The sequence below is a fragment of the Lissotriton helveticus genome, chromosome 11, assembly GCF_964261635.1.
Source record: "Lissotriton helveticus chromosome 11, aLisHel1.1, whole genome shotgun sequence".
Taxonomy (NCBI): Eukaryota; Metazoa; Chordata; class Amphibia; order Caudata; family Salamandridae; genus Lissotriton; species Lissotriton helveticus.
In genome coordinates, this window is record NC_136072.1 from 605,784,969 (window position 1) to 605,804,179 (window position 19,211).

At 44.4% G+C, this 19,211-nt stretch overlaps 1 protein-coding gene across 3 annotated transcripts in view; it reads left to right on the forward strand.

The window, feature by feature from the left end:
* The window catches only part of U2SURP (U2 snRNP associated SURP domain containing), an 878,864-nt gene that overhangs the window by 244,980 nt on the left and 614,673 nt on the right, over positions 1–19,211 (forward strand). For all 3 annotated transcript variants that reach the window (XM_078666425.1, XM_078666427.1, XM_078666426.1), the window contains 2 exons: positions 4,373–4,584; positions 10,576–10,619. In XM_078666425.1, coding sequence (XP_078522551.1) covers positions 4,373–4,584; positions 10,576–10,619 — 256 coding nt within the window. The remainder of the gene's footprint in view (positions 1–4,372; positions 4,585–10,575; positions 10,620–19,211) is intronic.

Below are 19,211 nucleotides of genomic sequence, written 5' to 3' on the forward strand. Positions count from 1 at the left end.
ATGAAACCATATTTTGACGACCCTCAGATTGACCCAGACAATAAAGATCAACCATGGGATGACTAAGACGTAGATCCATTGGGCATATTTAGACCCTGATCTATTCCCTTCAGAACCGTCTCCACCTGACGACACCACTACATACAATAAAGTACTGCGCAGAGCAACAAAGTATCAAGTCGACATGTACACTCTAGACGATGAGGACGATTTCCTCATTGAAACACTATCCAAAACTCAATGCACAGTCCAGTGTTTACCAATGCTAAAAGGCTTGCTTAAACCCACCACTAAGATTTTTAAGCAACCTTTAGAATTCAAGGTCTTGTCACCATGGATTGATAAGAAATCAAAGCCGTCACCAACGGACCCCACTTACATCAAAGGGCCAACTCGCAAGGTGCTGGGAATGCTTCTCTTACTTAGCAAAAAATTTGACGCTGCCTGTAGGCATGTTGCAGCTTAGGCAGCAAACCATATTAGGACTGCAGATTATGTAAGCCTCGTCATCATGTATAACGGCACAATGGGATGAGATGCAGAAAATGCTCCAATACCTTCCTGACAATTGCAAACAAAGAGGCTCAGAATTAGTAGAGACGGGGACGGTCATATCAAATGCAAAAATAAAATATGCCTTAGATGTAGCAAATACCAGCGCAAGAGAGGTCAACACCAGTATTATTGTTGGGCACCATGCTCGGCATTATACACAACGAACAGATGCTTACAGGCTAAGTAACATCTTCCTTTGCTGCTGGGAGTCCTGTAAGGGGTGGTGCTGTTGAAAATGTAAACCAAACTCAAAAAGCTTCCAGTACTGGTGGTGATCGGTTTGTGGAGGTGCAAGCTCCAGGGACTTAGCCGTTGCTATGCCCACCTTGAATATTGCCACTGTGGAATCCACGTTTTCTCCAAAACTTGTGCCCCATCGAACATCAAATCTATCAGTCGCCTGGTGTGAGAAAATGGGGCTCTGTTGCAAACTGCCACTGCAGCATGCAGGCCCTGGTGCAGACAAAATGACAGTCGCCAACTACCACTGCCTCAGCTATAGGTAAGTCACCCCATTAGCAGGCCTCACAGCCCTAAGACAAGGTCTGCACTATACCACAGGTGCGGGCATAGCTGAATGAGCAGATATGCCCCTACAATATTGGTCTATTCTTGGATATTGTAAGTGCCAGGGAAGCCATAGAGAGTAATGGACTGGATACTCGACAACGTGAGTTCCCCAGCACCATGATGTCTTCTCTGAACCCAGGAGTGTTTGGTACTAAACTACTCCTCCCTCTCAATAAACCCACACTGATGCAAGTGTGGGATTTATTGAAACATGTACTCGGCGGGCACCTCCGAGGGGGCCCTCTGACAACCTACCAACCCTGGTATGGTCACAGACTGGCTTTAGGCAGCCTGACACCACCAGACATGTTTCTGGCTCCATGGGTCAATAGCCCCCGCTCTCTGGGACCAGGAACAAAGCACATCCTGGGCAGAGGTGTCACACCTCCTCCCCATGATGGGCACAGTGCTCCAGAGGGAAGCTTCAAAGTTCTGCCGCTTTTTAATGCAACCCCCAGCCTTTGCTGCTAGCAGCAGGTGGCAGCCCCCAGTTTACATCCGCACTTTGAGCGGGAAAAACAATGGAAAAATCTAGGAAGAATAGGAAGTGTGCACACCTCTGCCAACTCCACCCCTAAGGTGCAGGGGGTGAGGTGAAGTGCATCTTTCAGTCCCTGCCATCTTGAAGATGTGGGGACTCCTCCAATCAGGGCTAGATCTATGCCCCTTCTCACAGGAGGGTGACATAATTGCGGGTGTAGCCACCAAGGGAAAGTGCCAATTTGCCCTTCCCTTTACTCCCTCGAAATGTCCCTAAATGTATTATTTAGTTGGCTTCCCCGACCCTGAAATTAGTTCATGACTACCTAAGAAGAATAAGGACGAAGAAGACGCCGTGCAGAAGACTGAAGACACCTCCTGACTTACCCCAGCCCTACCGTCCTGTCTGCAGACCTCGAAGGTCCTGCGAAGAAATGATGCCTGTTCAGCAGTAAGCGACCACCACAACCCCTGGGATGACTGCCTGCCTGCCTTTGAAGAATACCAGAACCCCAGAGGACAGCAGCTCTGGCCACAAGAATCCAACACCAAGCACTCTAGTGCCGCCCCGGATCCACAGTCCTTGACCACTCAGCACCAGACGCCTCCGGCCTGTGTCCAAGTAGCTCACCGATCCAGAAAATGTTCCCTAGCAATCCTGAGTCCAAGTCCAGCATTTGCTGACCCTCCTGGACTCCACTACGACACCTGCAGTGTGAATCCAAAGGCTCCCCGCGACCGACTCTGGTAAAAGAACCCAAAGTCAAAGGACACCCCTACACCCGAAGCCAATGGTCCTTGGTGAGTTTGACAGACCGTGTCCCTTAGACCTACAGCATTTCCACTTACCTCTGCTGTTGGTTTCCTGCGTGCCGCCTCCAGTATGTCGCCTGCAGCCCGTTTCAAATTCAAGTTCCTACATTGATTTGCGTGGAGCTCCCGATGCTGTGCTTGCATCCTAGACACAGCTGCCCTTGTGCCGCTGGTGGTGTATGTTTGGAGCTGCCTTTTGGCTATCCCGTGCTTGTCTAAATTCCCAAAGCTTCAGCCCTGTAACTGATTTACCTACCTGCAGGCAGCGTGTCTACAAGATCCCCCAGTCTCCTTTGAGTAACATCGTGCCCAAACTTCAACTTTAACCACTGCACCTAGCTGACTCTGTGTGGCCGGTGGTGTGCTTACCGGAACCCCACCCTCTGCTGACCTTGCAACCTGAAGACTTGATTTTTGTTCACTTACCTGTCAAACCGTATTATTGTTTTCCTCCAAAGGTTAACATTGCAAAGACTAAAAATCACACTAAGTGTTCACTTTTGAAACTGAAATGAATTGCTATTTAAAACGGTACTTGCCTTTGTGCAAAGATCTTGGTCTTGAAATAATCTTCAGCAAAGCTTATTTAAAAAAAAAAAATTGGTGTGGATCTTCTTTTTGATTTGTATCATTTATTGGTCATTGTGTGCACAATCAATGTCTTACACACCTCTGTGTTAGGCCTAAGGCTGCTTGCCCAGACTACCACAAATAGAACACTTTGGTTTTGCATTAAACCCTGTACACTTATGGGGAAATCTCTGGACTGTGTGCATGGTATAACCACTTTAGTGGTATAGCGTATACAGAGCCAGCTTCCTATATCTGGGCTTGATTCGAAGAGGAAAAAACAGACCTACTCAACCAGGCATGCCGTCTAAGAGCAACTGATTGTCCAAACACTCTTGCCACAGAATTTATCGTGCCCAGGCCACTTTTAATAGTTTGCCTAAAGGCATCTTGGTTTTCAAGTACCATCTTTGTAAAAATTCTCCCTGAGGTGATCATGTAGATAAAATATAAATAACTGAGCCACATCCCACTGAGTTAGAGTATACCTTCAGGCAAGTAGCTTGGAGTACTTTCGATGGATATGTTGCCTGCTGGAAAAGTCCTCTTCCCTTCTGCTCCCACCTTTTATAATTCTCTCTCTGCTGGGTTTGTAGTAAAGGCACCAGGAACTTGCTTCAGGCAGCGAGAAGCTTGCACCCCTTAAGTCTTTGAGACCAGTATATTAAGAAAAATGGGGGAGAAATTGGCACCTGAAACGAAGGATAGGCCTGAAGCGGCTCTGGGGAGAACCCTCAAGGCGGAGGATTGGGCACTGGTCCTAGCGCAGTAGCCGGGGTCAACAGCACCGCAGGTGTAGTCTCTTCAGAGAGCGAACATTCCAACTCGCAAATTATGACGGACCCAGCCTAGCACCTGGGTATGTTTACGAGACGAGTAGCCTGTAGGTAGCTGAAATATCTGCAAAAAAGATTTACAGAAGGTAAGTAACCTTTAGTATAGCATTAGCAAAATGCTTACGAGTAGAGCAGAGTAGCAGAATGCTAGGTATTTAATCTGTAAATTAAGTCTACTTGGAAACAGTAAGCATACTGTTTCTGGTGGATTTGTTTGAATACTAGAAAGTCTATTATATATATATATATATATATATATATATATATATATATATATATATATATATATATATATATATATATATATATATATATATACTGGATAAACAAGCATTAAAATTGAAGAACCGTGACATTTAGGGCAGAATTTATGTATTTCAAATATTGATTTTTATTACCTAAACCCTAAAATTCTGGCTCAAAAACATCCCCTGATCAAAGTTTCTTTATTGTTGAAATGTTGAGTGCCTGGTGTCAGTTCTGGATGGGGTTATGTTGTGGTGTTTGCACTGCACTAAATTAATTTCCTTGTCTACTTTTGTTAATAGGAAAGTTAATCCAGAACTTTGAAATGAAACTTGGCTGGGGCAAAGCTGTTCCTATTCCTCCACATCCTATATACATTCCACCTTCTATGATGGAGCATACACTACCACCACCACCATCAGGATTACCTTTCAATGCACAACCAAGGGAGAGGCTGAAGAATCCCAATGGACCACTCTTACCACCTCCCAAAAGCAAGGAGGATTTTGAGAAGGTAATTTAAAAAAAACATGCAAATGGTTGTATCCAATTTAAAATTCTAAATCTGCGGTAGTCTTTGTAAAATGAAATTATGTTTTGGTGGCCCATGTTAATGTCATTAGATTTTTGTTTTCTCCAGTGTATGTTGTTGGACTTAGACCAATATCATATCACCTGGGGCACCGCTTTATCCCTAGCCGTAGGCAGTAGTGTTTATAACCTGTTGAAAGAGTGCAAGTGTTGTATAACTTGTGTATTTGCCAGCTTTGTGCTAAAGCATAAGCAAATAATGCAGTTTGTTAAAGCAAGTAGATGTTTAAGAATAGAGGGGAGCATAGACTATAGGCAGAATTACAGTAGTTTCCACCTATGTGTTTCTAGCAGCTGGTAAGTATATTTAAAAAACGTTTTCACACTTATCTGATAGACATCTAGCTGCAGATTTCTTACCTTTGAACTTCCAGGCGTCAGGCTGGATTCAGAAGATTTTTGAAAGTAGTACCCTTGCACGGTACCCATGATAGCGTTTGCCAACTCCACGTGTCTTCGTGAGTGACGCCTGCATCGTCAATATAACCGCCACTCCAAGGCGCTTACGTCAGTGCTTTTCTTTGTGCCAGCCAGCGCAGATCCGTCAAACAGACCTACCGCCTGTCATTTTTTGACAATTTTTTCCCCCGACTTTTTGTCAACTCCTTTGGGTGTGTTAAAGATGTCTAGCAAGAAGACCTCGGGGTTCAAGCCGTGCTTCGTCTTTCACTGCACCATGTCGTTCACACATCATTACCTAGTATGTCTCTGGTGCCTGGAGCATGACCACAACATGAAGTTATGATTCACCTGCTGGGGCATGGCGCCGAAGGCTTTGAGGGAGCGGTCCCTAACGCTGATCAGGGCCCGGCGTACGGCCTCACGGAGGTCGTCTTGTCTATCTCACTCACAGTATCGGTCGAGAGGAAGGTCTGAGTCCCGCTCTGGAGGATTGAAGTCCTCTTCCTCGAAATTGTTGTGGTCAGTTAAGAGGCACCACCAGAATACGAAGTATGCTTAGGCTTCGCCCCGCCTGTTGCGCACCGAGACGGAGAAACCTCGGCATTCGAGGCCCCGCCCCACGGAGCAGGTATCTGGGCGGGCTCTGTATTTTCCTCCCTTTCCGGGTTGGGAGTGACCCCATGCCCAACTAACTGAATTTTGTAATACCATGTGTGCCATATTTGGGTGGCCTGATGGTGCCAGCGCGCCCTCGGACCCCGCAAGTTCAGATGGAGACCCTGTAGGTTCCGTGCCTTTGCCTCTGGCCACTGCCTCCTACTAGACCGGTTCCGGGTCCAGACAGGCACCAGTCGTACCTTAGCACCCTTCCAAGCGCCGTGTCTGATGCTGAAGTCCTCGGGGTTCCGAGGCCCACCGGCAGCGCCTCCCCAATCATTCTGGACGACACCGAGCAGGTCGGGCGTCCACCGACGCCGAGACCAGCGCTGACTGAGCTATACGTCCCCATGCCGTTCAACCTGCCCTATTCTGAAGTGTTAGGAATGGATGATCAGGATTGGGGAGGCAGCAGGATCCCTATGAAATCCCACAACCTCATGAACTGTACTGGTATGAGGAACTGGGTGAAGCCAGGACACCCACCCCCCCTAAAATTCTCGCATGCTGTCTCCCCCAAACCTGGCTATGCATGAGTTATCATTTGCAATGGTGGTGCGTAGGTCTTGGACCTATAGCTTCCGACGGTGGCAGTAAAGACTAATGTCTTGACAGAGGTCCTGCAGCCTTGTGTCTCCACCTCGGAACATTTGCTGTCTTTCAACGAGGCCTTAACGGACGTTCTTCTGGGCACCTGGTACCAATCCAGTAATGGGGCTCCTGTGAACTGCACCGGTTAACTCAGCTTTCCACACCGCCCACCCCACCCCACCAAGGTGGTCCAAGCTTTCACTTCCGGTGGCGCGTTCCCTTCCGCGCCCCCGACAGGGAAACCAAAAGGCTGGAAAGCTTTGGTAAGACAATTTTCTCGTCCTCCAGTCTAGCATTGCGGTAGGTGAACACCTCATGCCTTTTGGGACGTTATTTCCATTCGATATGGTATACAGTTGTGCAGGTGCTGCCCAGAGTCTCGAAGGAGGACCGGATTCTGCTCCTCAAGCTATTTCAGACAGGAGAGATACACTGAAGCTCACCATCTGCTGTGGCTTGGACATAACCTACTCGCTAGGCAGAGCAATTTCCTCAACAGTAGCCATTTGGCGCCAAGCCTGGCAGAGGACGTCTGGATTTTCAGTGGATGTCCAGGCTAATCTTCTGGACATGTGCTTTGATGGCTCCCATCTCTTAGCAGACCAAGCAGATGCTGCGCTTGAGTGTTTTAAGGACTCATGAGCTACTGCTAAGTCCTTGGGCCTCACCACAATTTCCTGGCCTGTGTCTTTTTGCTCCTTTTGTGGCTACGGCAGGGGTTTCCAACTGCGCCAACCTTACTCCAGCCAGAGAGTACCGCAAGTTCAGCAACCTCTGTGGCCCTAGGAAGCGGTTCACCCTGACCCCGAGGTTCGTGCGGCCAGAAGTTGAGCAAAGCCATAATTCTCCCCTCCACTGCAAAACCTTCCTAATCCGATTTCCCCCCCCGGATCATATACATCCAGTTGGTGGCAGGATACGCCATCACCTTCACCACTTTTGAGACACCTCCTCGGACAGGTGGGTGTTGCAAATAGTCCAAAGGGCCTACTTCCTCCCCTTCAAACTACTCCTCCATCCATGTCTTCAGCTCACGATTGGCTGACAGAGGATCATCTTGCTCTACTATGTGAGAAAAGTTATGACTCTCTTGGCCAAGGAAGCTAGAGAGAGGGTTCTCGGGCCAGAAATAGGCTGTGGCTGTTATTCCTGCTATTTTATGGTTCCAAAGAAGGGCAGAGGCCTTGGTTCTATCCATGACCTCCCGTTGTCTCCCACTTCCAGACTGTGGCGAACCTCCTGCACTTGCTGGAGTTCACCATCAACGTGCCGAAGTCACACCTGACTCCCTCTGATGCTCCCTTTCATTGGAGCAATTTTGGAAACTGTGCAGTTTCAGGCTTATCCTCCTGAGTGGCAAGTCCAGGATATGCAGGCTATGATACTGATTTTTCAGCCTCTATCCTGGATTTCGGTGAGAATGACTCTGAGGCTGTTGGGCCTCATGTCCTCCTGCATTCGGCTTGTGGACCATGCCAGATGGCACATGCGGGCTCTGCAGTGGGGCCTGAAGTTCCAATGAGCACAGCATCGGGCAAATCTCACCTACCTGGTTCAGATATCGGAGGGCACTGAGAAAGACCTGTAGTGGTCGCTAACAAAACGCGATTTGGTCAGAGGCAGATCCCTCTCCCTTCCCCAACCAGATCTCACAATAGTGACGGATGAGTCTCTTCTGGAATGGGGGATGTAAAGATCAGAAGACTCTGTTCTCCGGTGGGAGCCAGGCTCCATATCTACCTGTTGGAGCTTCGAGCGATTTGATTGGCACTGAAAGCCTTTTTGTCATATATCAAGGCAAGGCTATTTCAAGTCCTCATGGGCAACACTACTGCCATGTGGTACTGCAACTAACAGGGCTGTGTGGGGTCGTGGACCGTCTGTAAAGAGGCCCTGCGTCTCTGGACTGGGCATTTCCCTAGTAGTTCAACATCTGGCTGGTTCTCTGAACGCCAGAGTCAACTAATGCAGCCGATGGTGCCTTGCGGATCACGAGTGGCGTCTCCATCTAGAAGTGGTGCAAGGCTTCTTTCAGCAGTGGGAAGAGCCTTGGTTAGATCTGCTCGCCTTCGAAGAGAAAGGGCAATGTCAGCAGTTTTGCACGTTGGAGTTTCCAAGGCAGCTCTCGCTTGGCGACGTATTTCCTTTTGAGTGGAGCTCAGGCCTCCTGTACTCCTTTCCGCCCATACCACTTCTGCCCAGAGTGCTCAAGAAGATCAGGAGCGACAGAGAACAATTCGTTCTTGTGGCTCCTAAATGGGCATGGAGAGTCTGGTATCCTGAGCTTCTGTCAATGAGCATCGATCCTCCGATACTGCTGCTCCTTCGGGAGGATAGTCTGTTGCAGCAGCAGGGGAGGGTTCCCCACTCTAACCTGTCCACTCTCTCTGCCTCCTTGCATGAAGATTGAGCTTCGACAGCTGACAGCTTTTGAACTTCCTGCATAAGTCTGCAAAGTTATCCTGGCATCCAGCTGTCCCTCTACGAAGTCGTTGTACGCCTGCTGATGGAACAAATTCTGTAAATATTGTACAGAAAGTACAGAAATTGACCCCTTATCTGCCCCTCCTGTTTATTCTTTCCTTGGCCCAGCAGGGCTCTTCTCTGGGCACTCTGAAGGGCTACCTTTCAGCCCGATTTGCCTTTCTTTGGCTGCCAGATCAACCTTCACTTTTTAAAACCTCTCTTGTGCAAAGAATTTCGAAGGGGTTAACCCGTTTGTTTCCCCCTTCCCCTTTTCATATTCCACAGTGGGACCTTAACTTGATTCTTAACTTTTTGATGTGCGCACCGTTTGAGCCACGTCAGAACTACCCTCTATGGCTGCTCACTATCAACACAGCCTTTTTGGTGTCAATCACTTCTGCCAGGAGGGTGAGCGAACTGCAGGCACTCTCATCGCAGCCTCCTTACCTGACCGTCTTTCCAGACAAAGTGGTTCTCTGGACTAGGGCATCTTTTCTACCTAAGGTGGTAACACACTTCCATCTGGGACAGTCTGTTACTCTGGAAGAGGAGCATCTCCACCGTCTGGACCAAAAAGAGCTTTATCATTTTACCTTGATCGCACAAAGGATTTCCAGGTGGATGGCCAACTCTAAGGTTCATGGGAGCTAAGAAGGGACATACTGTCCAAAAGAAGACCATATCATCCTGGGTATCAAAATATGTTACTCCTTAACGAAGGAACAACCTCCTGAAGGCCTAGGGCCCATTCTACTAGGGCAAAAGCAGCCACCACGGTGCTCCAGCATGGTGTCCAAATTGTGGCTACCTGCCAAGCTGTCACATGGACATCCTCGCACACGTTCACCATATATTATTGTTTGGATTTGCAGGGAGCTCCTGTTTTGCTGCTCTCTTGCAAGATTTCCTGGTTTAAAGCTTTTCCGCAGTACCACCTCCTTGGAAGATATTGCTTGCGTATCTTTTCAAAGGTAAGGAATCTGCGGCTAGATGGACAATTTACTTGCCTTTGGTAACACCTGATCTGGTAGAGACGTGATGTAGCCGCAGATTCCTTACCAACCCACTCATCCTCCCCGCACTGCGGAATTGTTTTTAGTGTCAGGGTTGTTCCCCTTCAGGGCCCCAATTGTCTTTTTTAATACACCATGGTCTGTCAATTCATGGCGCTGTGCTTCTGGCTTGGAAAGTTGTGAAAAGTACTAACGTCAGCGTGCTAGAGTGGCAGTTGTATTGACAACGCGGATGTTCCGATGACGATAAATACGACACAGACTAAGTCATGCGGAGTCGACCAACGGCATCTACTGGCCGACAGGGGTATTGCTTTCAAAAATCTTCCCGATCCAGCCTGACACCTGGAAGTTCAAAGGTAAGGAATCTGCGGCTAGATCAGATCTCTACCAGATAAGGCGTTACTGAAGGTAAGTAACTTGTTCATTAAGTAGCATGCTATCTTTTTCACAATGTAAACTACCATAAAGAAGACAGATTTATTTTTGTGGGTGGACATTTCAGAAAAGTATAGTAATTGTAAGTCCCTTATATCATTTACAATACTTGGTGTAGTATGTATTTGGTGTGCTTATTTGCATTTTGATAGTGATGATAGCAGTAAAACACAGTTCCGTTATAGTGTATGTGATTGTATTTGTAGGACACTTTGCAGCAGTTATTTGACTGCAGAATGAATGTATGACAATGTCATATTTTAATGTATATGTATACTTTTTGCTTCTTCCTTGTTAACAATACTCACATATTCTATGTTTATTATCTGATGTGACTTCATATACAGACTCTGTCGCAAGCCATAGTCAAAGTGGTTATCCCAACAGAAAGGTACATGTTTTTCTTTATTATTTCTGATAACAATATAGAAAATGCCCCTTCTGAATTGAAAAAAGTGAATTGTGGTCCTACAGGAAGGTAATAGCTTCACTGAGCAATGGTTCCTTTATATGTCAGGATATGACCAGTTACATATTCCCCAATAATTTTGTTTTGTCCTTTGTCAGGCTTGTATTTCAGTGAGATTAATTTGTTTAATCTTTAGTAAAGTATATGTTTATTTTTTAACTGACACATGGGAGCAAGGCAGCAAGTTGATTTTGTGCTTAATTAACTTTTTTTCTTGCATGGATGTCAATAGATATATTGATTGTTTTTGTAGATACATTGCTAATGCTGTCTTATATTGTGTATCTTTTGCATGCAACGATTTGTTTGCATTCTTGTGCAGTAAACCGTCTTGCTTTTTCTTCGAGTCTGGAGAATCAAACATATTACGATACAGAAAGAGAATAGCTACTAAATTTGGATAAGAATATATTTGCATCCCCCTTTTCTCATGAAGTACACAAAGAAATATATTGTGGTATACTCTTGCTCAGTCAAGCTAAAGCTTTTATCCCCCAAGGACAGAGCACATCACTCGCTGAATCATTAAAAAGTCTCCACATGCCAAATTTTCTATGAGCTTTGACATTGGCCTTGGTGAGCAACAACAGCTGAAGCGTCCGCAGCAGCGAGTGACCAGGAAATCATCAAGGGATGGATTGAGAAAGTATACACTTTTTGACCAGACGTGGTACGATCATCTCCAGTAATTTGTGCTTTTAATATGATTGAAAGATGTTTTTTATTTTTTATTTGTTGGCCTACTCAAGGCATTTGGTTAACTAATGCACTTGTCAACCGTTTGTACAACACTGTTTTTGAGGTCCTTAATATTTTTGACACACAAACATGTGGCTATTTAAGGCTTGTAAACGAACTACCTTCAAAGCCCAGCTAAGTCAAATAATGTTGCTCTGTAATATAATGTCCAAATACATAATGCTTAATTGTACAAGAAAACATGAGCAGAATCTATTTTTAAATTAACTTTCTTAAAGGCACGCTAATTTCAGTAGTTTTGCTGTGGAAACTTACAGGCACATGCATCAAAGGATTTTGCGATCGCAAACGGTGCGAATCGCAAAAATCGTCCGTTTGCGATCGCAAAATCTGCTTTTGGAATGCATGAAGGGTCAAGGCCTTCGCAATTTAAGAATTCGCAAATATTTGCGAATTCTCAAATTGCGATTTCATTTAAGGAATCGCATTTTGCGATCCTTAAATGCAATGCATGAAACTTGAAAAAATTGCGATTTCGCAATTAAAGGAACAAATTACCATGAGGTTGAACCTCATGGTAATTTGCGAAAACTTTGAAAAATGCACTTTTGTGCATTTTTCAAAGTTTCATGTTGTGCACACGCTAAGGGCATGTGTGTGCGCAACATATGTGCACAGATTGATTTCAGGGGTGCAACAGGGTGTCCTTTGGACACCCCTGCACCCTTGAAATCGCATTCTCAATTTGCGATTCGCTAATTGCTAATCGCAAATTGAGAATGTCTTCCCATTCATTCCTATGGGCCTCTAGGCCCATAGGAATGAACGGGGAGGTATTCCTTAATTGCGACTCGCAATTAAGGAATATTAAGAAATCGCAATTTATTTAGCGATTTCTTGATGCATTGCATTTTGCAATTCCTTAATTGCGATTCCTTATTTTTCGCAATTAAGGAATCGCAAAATGCAATATTGATGCATGTGTCTGTATGTTCCTTGATTAATTTTCTGATATTCTTTCACAGCAAAATGATCAATCATCTCTTGCCAAATAATTGAATTTTCTCTTTTCATGCTAGTGTCCTGAAATGAGATGGATTGATTCAATTTTTAGTATTCTATGCTGGGGAAAAAAACAAGACCTTGTTTCACTTATTTGACAGACCTTGCTCAGCAGTTACTCATGCCATATATAAGAATGCTAAAGCCTGCAAAGTGGGATTACTTGTGGTCTGTAAAAATATGTAAAAATACATATTGAAAGGAAAACTTAAAACATTTCCTCTTCAAAGTAACCTAAGCTCAGAAGTTAGTTGCTTAGAATTAATTATAATTTTAAGTTTTCTTGTCAGCGAGAATCCTAGAGCCTATCCCTGTTTTTTAAATAGTGAAATTCCACCTCAAACAATTGATGCTGTGCATGAGCCCTGGATGTACCCCTTCCTACCTTCCCGTGTAACTTTATCTTTTAAAAATGTTAATTCTTGGCAGGGAAGGATGATCCCTTGCTGTGCTTGTGCTTTATTAGTTTTCTATTTTGGGCAAGGTTGATGTCTCTACTGTATTCATCTTTTTTGCCTCAGACTAATATTCAATTCAATCTCTGAACCTGAATACTGTTAAATGTGTCTTCAGTTCCACGGTCATTTATTGCCTTCACCATATGGCCCACGCTTTGATTAGCTTGATTCATCAATTTGTATACCTGTGACAAAAGTAGGTTACAAAGGTTATATGAGCCGTGTAATATTAAATATTGCAGGTGATTTTTACTTGTTTTCCCATTACTTCTTTTCCCTCTGTTCATTAATTCCTTTCATAATGAGATATATATTCCTTGGTAGCAGACGAAGCCCTTGTTCACTAAATTTGATAACAAATGGCAATGTTGCTATTATTTTCACCATTCCCACTGTCTGGAAACACTCAGTGGATTAACACATTGCTTGTGTTCGTCATTATTCTGTTAATGCTGCTGTCTAGAAATGTATAAAATACTGTCGCCCAAAATATCAACTTGACTGAAAGTCAAGTAAGTGTTAATGGAAGTGGGTGTATTGTCCTCAATTAGCTTTGGGGACTATACAGACACTACGCATACCAGATACTGTTCTTGAAATATAGTTTCAGCCAAACACATTTTATGGGCAGCATTGCTTGACCAATCTAATTTGTGATCCTGTGAAACTTGTTTATTTTCTTGGTTGAATAGTAACCTTGGTAGGATATGCCTGTATTGCATTCATATGAAATTACGTCAGTCTTTACTAACTGAGCCATCAGTTCTTTAACATGGAATAAATAGCATTATACATTTGTTAATTTGGTTTGCAGGTGCTTGAGTCTTGGCATGTATAGTTAATTCATTAGTGTTGATCTGTACTCCTGTAGGTTGACGCCTCATGAGCAGGGCTTTTGGTTACAAATCATTTCATTCAAGCCCTGCCTTCGGCCAAGATCAGTAACTTTGTTTTTAAACTTTTAATACTGCCGAAGTTTCTGATACCAGAAGCAAAATTGTATCATGGAGGAGTTTTGTGTTCTTACTTCCATCCTAGACCTTTAACGATGACTGAGGCTCTATGTGATGCAGTTTTGTGTAATTGGAAGGAAGCCTTATCCAAGTCTTTTGCTTTACTTTTACATGACCAGGCATATAGACGGTGTGGCATTATATTGAGGGATTTGACTTGCAGATACAAATCATTTTTTTAAATCAATACATTTAGTCTCGCTCCTTCGGCTTTACAAGGATTGCTATCAGCCAAGTAACCTCAATAAACATATGATCCATTCCCCCTCCAGGTACTCCACGCTCACCTTTGTAATTATCTTCCCACATTACCTTTCTGTAAATCATCATTTTCGTTCCAATTTTTCAAGACCTACTCACACAACTGATTAACATAATTCGCATACCACCTAGTTGCCCAGTGGGTTTCGTGGTGCGGGTCTAAATAACTGCATAACTAAACAAATATTGACAAAGCCAGTAGGTCTTGCTTGCTTTCTGTGCTTGCTGCTGTAAAAAAAACAAAGATGGTGGTTTTCTGTATTCAATATCTCTGTGAGAAAAGCTTAATGGGGGATGATTCAGTGTACTTTTGAGATGTAAAATAGTAGTCCATGTATTGCAATGTTAGCTTTCCACAGGAGGTGGAATGATGTACCAAATAGCCAACTGCAGTAGGTTACAGAGAAATACTCCTCTGGGTGGAGCTAAAACACATACTATATATTTTTCAAAGCAGTGGAAATGTTAGATCCTGCAGACAGCTTGACTATCAAGCTAGTCCATAAAAAAAAAGTGCTTCAGTCTGTACTTTAAAAGTAAGGAGTTCTTCACATCAAGAGGTAGTAAGTAGGACAATCACAGACTTTCCGTGGCTGCAAATGATAAGGAGTGTGTGGTTTCTCCTTCCAATTGCAGCTGTTCCTGAAAATTCAATTCATCAAAATGATGTTTGGGAGTGTCCCTTTTTAAAAGGCGGTATAGCTATTGGAGAATTATTCCTATCACATGCAGAAAATGCATTTTCTAATGAAGACTTCTATCCGCAGATTCTTCACCTTTTGAATTTTCCCCGAGTCGAATTTGCAAACTTTTATGAGCGGTATCTCTGTACGCTGGGTGGTGCTTCTGTGTGGCTTCGTACTGATGACGTTCCTCTCCAGAAATTACGTGTATAGTCCATATAAATGCTACTCCTGCGCATTGATGTTTATTCATTTATTTCTGTGCCACCAGATGCAGATCTGGAGCTACCTTTCAGCACTTTATAATGTTTATCCCCAAAAACATTTATGTGCAAGCCAAATGTCCCCTCCAAAACGACACTGTTGGAAGGTTCAAGCAATGTCTGTGACAGATCCTGATCAGGTTTTCCTGTGGTGCTTGGGGTTTGGCCACTACTTGAAGGCCTTCAGTAAATGCGTCTATGAACCCGAAGGACATTCGAGACGGCGAGATGACACTCTCGCCAAACGATGAAAGACTTTGAGGTGGGACCTGTACAAAATTGAAGGGTTGTTTCGGGTCCGGTCCCCAGTCCGGGAGTCTTCCCAAGATCGGTCGACTTTGCATTACAAATCTTTGTGTAAGTCGAAGAAAAAAAACATTAAAAATCCATTCGGCCCCTCCCCGTTACTTGCATTCTCCTGAGAACACATGAGGGTGTTGCAATGCCATTTGATCTTGCTCCTGAAGTCTGTTGACCTCGGTGCACATCCAGCAGCATATCCCAGCGGTTTGCTGCTCCGAGGCTGATCGAAGAGTTCTGCGAAGCCATGCTCTGACTTTTCTGATCCTTATCTGCTCACTCTGGTGCGCTTATGGGCCCCAAGCAGCAGAGAGACGCTCCATCTGGGATACTGCCAGCAGGTTCACCTTCAGCACCAGGTGGACTTTCGGAATCCACCTCTGGACCTTACTTAATCAAGCACTGGGCCTCCTCAGACTCTCGTGCCACGTTTCGCCAGTGACCGAAGCCTCGGCGCCGAAGCCAATGTGGATACTGGAGGACATGGTGCCCATTGTGCTCTGTGACTCAGAGTTGGTGCCGCTACAACCCTGACCAAGGCCTCTATTCACAATTCATTGTGGCTTGGACACTCCCATTCCACTGGATGAGCCATTGGCGCCAGTGTCTCCATTCGTCACCAGGCCTGGTTGTGGTCAATCGATTATTCAGGCGATGTCCAGTCGTCCCTAAAAGACATGGCCTTTTACTGGGCTTGGCTTTTTGAGGGCAAGTAGATTCTGCTCTGGAGCAGTTCATGGAGAGCAGGGCTACAGCATGCTACCTGGCCTTAGGCACCCCTCCTTGCCGGCTGCATCAGCCCTACTGTTCCTTTCGTGGCTTCGCAGGGGTGTGGAATTTAACAAAATATCTACTTGTCCATGGGGCAGGTTGCTTCATAAATGTACTTGTCCAGTAACAAAATCCACCTGTCCCTTTGGTGCCATGTAGTGCGGTGACAAATTATGGCAGCAATCTCATTATATCAGAGCTATGATATAGCCTCTCTGATTATGCCAGGGCTCATACCATAGTAGGTATGAACTTGCAATCCCCTTATGTTGCCACGTTTCCGCATATCTACATACTGGGGCTGAATGTAGTTATAAGCAATAGTTCCAGGGTTGGAATACCCTTTTGCGTCTGTGTTAACCTATTAACTTGCATGTTTTAAGGGTTTTCAACAACTCTTCTCTAATCTTTTCCCATGTTGAGAAATGTTGGAAATTTACTCCTGACCATGGCAGATGTAAACCTTCTTTCAGAGTTGGGAAAAAAGTGGTTGGAGGAAAAGTGAACTTGCAAACACTCAGATTTTCGCATGAGCAAATCTAAACGTGCATATTTGCTCATGCTAAAATGCAGTTCATAAATATTTTCTAGGAGTACTATTTCTTGTCCTCCTTCTGTAAATTCTTGGGAAGTCACAAAAGAGCTTATAGCTGCACTTAATGCAAGGCCACATACCATGGGTGCACTTTTGAGACTTTCTTTAATAATTACGCCCCTAATTTGGTCTGGTGTTGACACTGACATTTTGTATTTATTTAAATTCTGTCTCTCTCTCTCTGTATCGGCTGGCTTCACTGAGAGTGACAGCATTCAGCTCTTTCACAAGGAGCATATCGGCACACAAAGTAGTTTAGTTCAGTGCTAGTTACTACTGTCAGTGTGTGCGTTTTGAGACCAAAAACAATTTTTCCTTTTGCCAATGTTTGTTATAATGGGGAGGGCCCGGCAGCTCCCACACCAATAAGGCTTTACAAAAACCATTATAAACCAACAAAGGGCCTGTCATACCAAAGTTACACCCAAATCTGCAATTCCAACACTGGAGGGGCCTCGTACATTTGTATAACTCCCTCACAGACTTATTTAAGTCACGGTGTTGTGGTGTATCTTAATTAAATTAATCTACCATCATAGACCCACCCATGCACAGGCAAAAATGTGTGGAGCACAGAGAAAGCACCTCACGGTAACAACACTAAGGGGGCCGCTGGCTGGTACTCGCCAGCAGGTCCACTTATCATTGGTTACCTTCTCTCTGAAGAAAATAAATGTGTGTGCTATTGTAAATGAAATCAACAAAAGATAGGAAATTCTAAATGAGTGTGCTATCTATGCATGCTATTAAAGTGCATTCCCCTTGGACCCCGTGAGAATATAAACGGATAATCCTCACCGTTAGAAATTGGTAAAGCTTACTGGCTCAAAGTAACTTTATTCAGTGCTGTAAGCTCTCCACATTGCAGTTTCATACGTCTTTATTTCGATTATTACATCATAAAAGACAGTCTACATAAAAGGAATAAAACCAGATCATATATGCATAAAATTTAGAAACACCATATTTCTTCCAAAACAGTTCATCATTTTAAGACAAGAATTAAACAGTAATTTTAAAGACGCAATATGAAAAAAGTACCCATATTTAAAATTTAGAATCAAAGTACATGAAGGTGTCTAGCTCTGATAACCCAGGCCCACCCTAGATACTTTGCTACTCCTATAACCACAATCTCTGAGGTATTTGTTTTTAGAGCTCACAATGCCTCTGCACTCCCTCCAATATTCATCTGACGGCAAATGGGCCTAATCCATTTATTCCTTGGGACTGAATAGGCCGGACAAGCAAAGAAGAAATGACCCACACTCTCCTTTTGGTCATTGCACCAGGGACAGTACTCAGTTGTATGACCTTCCCATTTCTTGGAAAACGACCTTACTGGTAAAGACCCAACTCTAAACTGATGGTATAATTCTTTGTCCAGGCTCCTGGTAATAACATGCCAGTAGTTCTCAAGTAGGGGGATCCAATTTGTGCACCAAGAATCGACCCGTTAGAGTGGCAGCATCTGACAGCGCAACAAATTGGTGTCTAACAGATGCCCAGAAGAGTATTTTAAATTCCTTTTTGGGGGGAAACGCAGTAGACCCCGGGTTAGCCCACAATTGGCTAAGTCCCATACCTTCCAAGATTAATTTCACCTCCTGGAGCCATGGAATATTACCAGAACCCATGATTGATCTCACTTCCGCTAGTTCGTTAGCAAAGAGACTTACATCCGGGGACATCCAAATCCGTCTCCACAATGCTACCAGCCGGTACCGTGCCATCTCATTTATCGGCTTACAGCCCATATCCAACAAAAGGGGTTTAATTGGAGTGGATTGCGGTAATCCTACCACTTTACGCAAAAATGTATTTTGGGCTCTTACCAAGGGAGTTAGGTCCATAAAACCCCACAGGTCGGCCCCATACAAAATTGCAGAGCTAATTTTTGCTTCAAAAATCTTTAGTGCAGGTAAAACCCTTTTAGTCAGACATTCTTTGCTCCTGGATTAGGCATCCCGTAAGGCGTACCGATCTTAAGTGGAGAGCGTCAACCTGTGGCTTCCAGCGTAGGCGATAGTCTAGGGTCACTCCAAGATAGGTCATGACATCCACTTGTTCAAGGGCGACTCCATTCATGCTAACGTAGCTTTTAATGGGGCGATTTTTTGTTAAAACCATAAATTTGGTCTTGCTCACATTTATTTGCAGATCATTTAGTTTGCAAAAAACCTCAAATCTGTTAATCGCCATTTGGAGACCACTACGTGTCTTGGAAAGGATTAATGTATCATCTGCAAAGATGAGCAAAGGGAACTTAGTCCTGCCCAATGTGGGTGCATCAGTGGGAGTGTCTGCGAAGAACTTCACCACCTGGTTTATAAATAATAAGAAAAGGGTAGGTGCCAAAACGCACCCCTGGCGAACACCCGTCGTGACGGGAAAACTATCCGTCACCTG